Source organism: Onychostoma macrolepis, chromosome 18 (assembly GCF_012432095.1).
Source record: "Onychostoma macrolepis isolate SWU-2019 chromosome 18, ASM1243209v1, whole genome shotgun sequence".
NCBI lineage: Eukaryota > Metazoa > Chordata > Actinopteri > Cypriniformes > Cyprinidae > Onychostoma > Onychostoma macrolepis.
The window spans coordinates 19235764-19241655 of record NC_081172.1 but is presented as its reverse complement, the minus strand read 5'-3'; the positions used below and the strand labels follow the sequence as shown (position 1 = coordinate 19241655).

General features: G+C 36.3%; 1 protein-coding gene across 1 annotated transcript; it reads right to left on the bottom strand.

The window, feature by feature from the left end:
- Nucleotides 1-1827: 1827 nt before the first annotated feature.
- Nucleotides 1828-5080, bottom strand: LOC131524031 (extracellular calcium-sensing receptor-like). Its single transcript, XM_058750755.1, has 6 exons — nucleotides 4860-5080; nucleotides 4448-4739; nucleotides 3465-4253; nucleotides 3164-3391; nucleotides 2823-2946; nucleotides 1828-2729 (listed from the first exon to the last, which is right to left on the bottom strand). Exons 1-6 carry the CDS (start codon nucleotides 5078-5080, stop codon nucleotides 1828-1830), a joined length of 2556 nt encoding a protein of 851 aa, XP_058606738.1.
- Nucleotides 5081-5892: the final 812 nt, after the last annotated feature.

Sequence of the window (5892 nt, the reverse complement as noted above, 5' to 3'; positions counted from 1 at the left end):
AGCTACTTAACCAAGAATATATCTGGCGATCATTCGAGTATCTAGTCAATCCTTGTTACGATATTGTTTGTTTTGTTTTTTTATTAGATTCTTTGTTTTGTTAGATTAGTGCTGGAGTGTTTTGCAACCCTTGTACTTTTGTTTTTTAGTTTAAGGGAGTTTATTCAGGGAGTTGTATATGCCAAAGATTTTGGTTTTATTTTCATATTTCATTTATTAGTCAGTTTAGAGGTTAGCTATAATGATTGCTTTGTTTATTTCTTTGATTTGGGTTGCACTCCTACTTTTTTGTTTGTTAAATTTCATATTTCTTTTCACTTATTAATGTATTTTATTCTTCCACACAACGCGTATAGTATAGTCTTCTGAAACAAACTACTTTTCATCTTTGATTTGTTCCACACCCAGTAACAATTGTCTCACTTAAATGTTACGGTATCATCCCTCTTTAACATCAAGCACGTAACAACTTGCATTATTATTTACATAACTTACACTTATTTCTGAGAAGTACATGAAAAGTAGACTGAAAGTATACTTTCCTATTTTTTTGTTTAAAAGATGTACACTAATAGCACACTTGAATAAACTTATTTTTCATAAGGGTGGACCTCTGTACCGAGACAATGTAACAAAACTGCACAAATTCTGGCATCAGGCCATGCAGTACCCCGCGCTCCGATGCTAAGCAAGTAGTTTTGGAAAAAATATTTCCACGTAGAAAATGGTATGGCAGGCTCTCCTACTGTCGGAAGAAAAAATGCAGGCATGGGTACGGATGCAGACATCGTTGCCAGATTTTGTAGTGTCTTAACTTGTTTGTAATGAAATCAAAAGGTAATGGAACAGCTCATCTTACAACATTATCAACATGCCGGTTTATTCTTCTCTCTTTTCTTTAACTCTGCTCCAGCCAAACATTCACTCACACAGCCTCTAGCGGACTGCCCAGTATTACAATCTATGAACACTAACAAAGGACATAACACTCTGTAATCCGGTGATCAATGATCTTTTAAAGTGTGAGGGTGGTGAGTGAGTCAATGAAGAACTGTACTTTATTACATTTATTATTCTTTATTATTAGTCGTCTAGCATATTAAATTTGAGTGGGTGATACAGGACAAAATAAAATAAAATAAAAAAAACTTTAAGGTTCTTATAACAGTAAATGTAACAGAATTAACAAAATATAGTTTAATAACATTCAGACAATTTTAAATTTCAACTAACAGATACCGCTTTGATACTTCCAGATGTTCAGGCCCAATTTAAGCCGTTTGCATGCATGGAAAATCATTTTGTATATAGACAAGGATATAGACATTTTTTAATCAGTGTCTGGTGTAGTAATAAAAAATTTAAATTAAAAAAAAATTTAAACATTGCTGTAATCTAGTCAATCTAGTCTTTGTTTTTTATAATTTATATAATGCAGGTCCAGAATATGGCTGTCATAGAGAGAGTTACTATTAGTGCAGCCCAAGGCTATACTGCAGAGAGCAGAAATAGAGGTTTAGACTCACCCACCAACACATAGTAGTTCTGCTATTGTGATGATGATATGGGAATCTATCGGCACAGAACTGTGTTTTTGCTTTCAGTTTCAGCATTGTTATGAAAGCCATCCTCAGTACCCAAATGGCCAAGAAAAAGGTTTTAGATTAAAATCTTTCTTTTCACTGTTTACAGACAAAATACTTTCAGATACTCTGTTTTATTTATTTTTTACTTTTATCTGTTGGTATATAATTTTATAGCAGAAATGTATTTATTGCATCATCTTTCTTTCTCAATTGCATGGATATCTTTGTTTAAAGATTAAATTTATGTAGACTTCCCTATCATTTGTTTTTTTGTATTTTTATCTGGTTTTACTAAAATGATGTAACATTTTGGTGTAAATATGCAAAATAGTAAACCAAAACTTGAAGCTAAAATAGCAAATATTTGTACAGCTACAGTAAATTTTCCAGGAGAACTGACATAAGCTGGAATAAATGTGAGCCAGACAGCACAGAATATGAGCATACTGAATGTAATGAACTTGGCTTCATTGAAGTTATCAGGGAGCTTCCGAGCAAAAAAAGCAAGAACAAAACACAAGATTGATAGCAGGCCAGTATAACCCAGAACAGCCCAGAATCCAACAGCTGAACCTAAGTTACATTCAAGGATGATCTTTTCTCTGTAATAGCTCAAATTCATGTATGGGAAAGGGGGGGATGTTGTTAACCAAAGTACACAGATAATCACCTGTATTAACGTTAAGGAAACAACACTGAGTCTCTGTTGAAGAGGCCCAAACCATCTCATGACATTACTTCCTGGAAGTGTAGCCCTGAAAGCCATTAAGACTACTATTGTTTTCCCAAGAACACAGGAGATACAGAGGACAAAAGTGATCCCAAATGCTGTGTGACGTAACATACAGGACCACTCAGTGGGCCGACCAATGAAAGTAAGTGAACAGAGAAAACACAGTGAGAGCGAGAAGAGCAACAAGAAGCTCAGCTCTGAGTTGTTTGCTCTGACAATAGGTGTTTCTTTATGAAGATAAAACAGAAAAGATACTATTGCTGTTAATAACACCCCAAAGAAGGAGAAAATACAAAGCACCATCCCCATGATTTCTGTATAGGAAAGAAATTCAACGACTTTTAATACACATTTGTCTTTGCTTTCATTCGACCAGTACTCCAAATCACAAGGAAAACAGTCATTAGAATCTGTGAAAGAAAAAAAAAGAAGAAAAATGGACAGTATTATATGTTATCATATGTTCATGAGAGGTACTCAGCGTTTTAAAAAAAAAAATTTACCAGTTGCATTGTTGATTTCTCCCTCTGCACATGGAATGCAGTCATAACAGCAGATAGGTTGTCCTTTTAGCACAGCCTTCCTAGTGCCAAGGGGGCAGCTCTCACTGCACACAGACACAGGCAACTATGCAAAAAATAATTTTGTCACACAAAACATGAAGTTTTAAATTAATTGTCTCCATGGAATAATTGCTTTTATGCTTTGTTTTTTATGCTTTTGTGCAATTGTTTTATGCATATTTCATACATGCTTTTTAACTGTTCTTCAGTTGTTGTTCTTTTCATAATTAAATGGTTATTTTACATGCCCCTTTATAATTTATTATATAATATTGATGTACCTGTCCAATGTTTCTTGCCCATAAGACACGTTCCTGATTGACCTGAAGACGTTGTTCTGAAGACAGTGAGCTGTCATACACTCCCACATGCTCAAACTGCAGACCTACATTTCCAGCAGGCTGCCAGTTCACCAGGTCATATCTCGCCACTGGATCACCACTTGCATCAAATACAATTTCTTCACCTGTTTTAACAGTGAATCTCACATCCCTCATATACGCCAACATCTGAGAGGAAAGACCAGCAACATAATTAGTTTCAGTATGATTTTCTACTATTATGTTTTGTGCTCTTATATACCTTTTGTGGTGTGGGTTGTTCTTTTGTGCTACTGTTGGTGGAGGATTTCAAGTCCTTTAATACGTTATGTAGTGTATGTGCAACAGCATACACTGCAGTGTACACTTTATTTGCTATTCGTAGCTCAGATACATCAGTATATTCATTTTGCAGCTCTGCCAGTTTTTCTGAGCCAGTACAGGCACCACTATCAGTGGTCCTGAAAGAGCACTGAAAAGTTGTTTCCCAGAATTCTTTTAAAATGTCATTGTTTGGTTCTTGGTCAGGGTGCACATTCACTAGGAACTCTCGCAGGCCCATAAGTTTGGCATTTGCTATTGCAAAACCCAAAGCTCCAGAAAGAAAACTGTACTCCTTTGTTTCTGCAAGAGTTCGAGAAGTGATCCAGGATTCACTCCCAACCCACTGCAGCCCTGTGATGTTGTGTTGCACCATTACTTTCAGGAGGGGAATAAAATCTCCTAATGCAACAAAAGCCACCACCACCCTGGCGGTACCCTTCTTTATCACTTCTAGTGTCTTCAGAAACTGCTCTTTTGGATCAGTGCTTAATATGGCCACTGAATATTCAATACAAACCCCCTCTTGTTTTGCAGCCTCCTCAAATGCTGCAATGCCGTTATTACCATAGTCTCCACGACTCCTGACCGTCCCGACCCAAGTCCAGCCAAAGTGCTTTACAAGCTGAGCCAGTGCTCTGCTTTGGTAATAATCACTGGGGATTGTTCTGAAGAAGGATGGATATCTTTTTCTGTCACTCAAGCAAGCACATGTGGCAAAATGACTGATCTACAAGAAACATAACCACTTTATATCAGTACTATACAAATAATGAAATTTTCATAAACATTGGAAATGCTACAATCTAAACATTGCTTTCTATTTTTACAATTGCTTTTCATTTAAATTCAAAGCATTTATAAATGGTACATGTTCCCGTGCTTCATCATGATAACAAGGAGCAGATAAGTAGGAGTTCTTACAACAGGTATGCTGAAAGGACCAACTACTGAAGCCAGTGCTATGGTGGGAGAGGAGTTTGACTCTCCAATAATGGCATAAACAGCTGGTGGTCTAGAGCAGGATGTATCACTCAAAGTCTGTTTATAACCATTCATCAAAGACATGCTTGAAAGAATAGTTTGAGCTATAGAGCTACAGGAATCATATATATTATAGCCCAAAGAAACACCAGGTAACAGGTGTGTGCTATTATTTATCTCCTCAATAGCAAAAATCAGTGTCTGAGCAAATTTAAACCCACGCAAGTTGAAGCTGTGGAAATAGAGCATCAGTTGTATGTCTTTCATTCTTGCAAGATCATCAGAAGTATTTATTTACTTATTTTTTAAAGAATTCCTAATGTCAATTTCAAAGAGTTGTTTTCATACAGACCTGCCACATGTTGTTGGTTCTGGTTTGGAAGTGAAGTTATGCATCTTTAACAGAGCACTTCTGTGGAATGACAAAACTGCCCCAATATTGATATATTTTTGTGCAGAAAGTAGAGGGAGGACAGGCTGACCAAGCCGTCTGCAGACTTGTGCTGAAGCTGGAACATAAACCCCATACACCAAGACCAGTAGTTGCAGCAGTGACACAGTCCTCTTTGCCATGCCAACATGTATGCAGGGCAGGAACCTCTGAGAAAGAAAATGGACAGTGCTTCCTTTTATTGTTTCTTCAAATGCCCATTGGGGTTGGCATATTCAGGGGCAGACTTAGTGATTTGGGGGCCCTAAGCAAATTTCAGGAACGGGGCCCCAACACAATAACTATAATGCTCTTTTACACGTAACCCTTATTTTGCTCGCTAGCTTTCTCTCATTATAGCTATATTTATTATTTATTGTAACTATTACCCCTTCACAACTTAAGTAGCCTAAATAATTAGTAAACCTGATGCTGTTCTAAAGCCATATTAAGCTACCTTTTTTTTTTTAAGAACAAAAAAAGACATTTATAAAAAAAATTTAAAAAAATGCTTGCACTTGTCCATTTAATGACTTGTAAACTTCTTAAATCTTTTTCCAAAAAGGATTAAAATGTCATAAAAATTATCCCATGCATCTCGTTCCGTATTCCAAGTGTCATATACGATAGGGTTTGCCGAGAAACAAATCGAAAATGTAATCTATTAAACTAAAATCTCCAGTCATTGCATTCGTGCATTTATATGCGTTTTTAGTTTATAGTTCATTTGCATTTATTGTTCGCTTAAAGCACACAAGATTCATTTTGAAACAAGAAAAATAAAATTATGACTTGAAACTATTTCTTTACCGAGGTGAAAACTGTTCTGAGACAGTCAAAACAGCTTAGAAGGAACGCAAAGAGCGCTCCGTCTATAATCACTGAAAGCTGTCACTCACTTCAGTTCATCGCTATCTCGTGACGTTCCTTTAATAAGCTCTCTGCACAATTAATC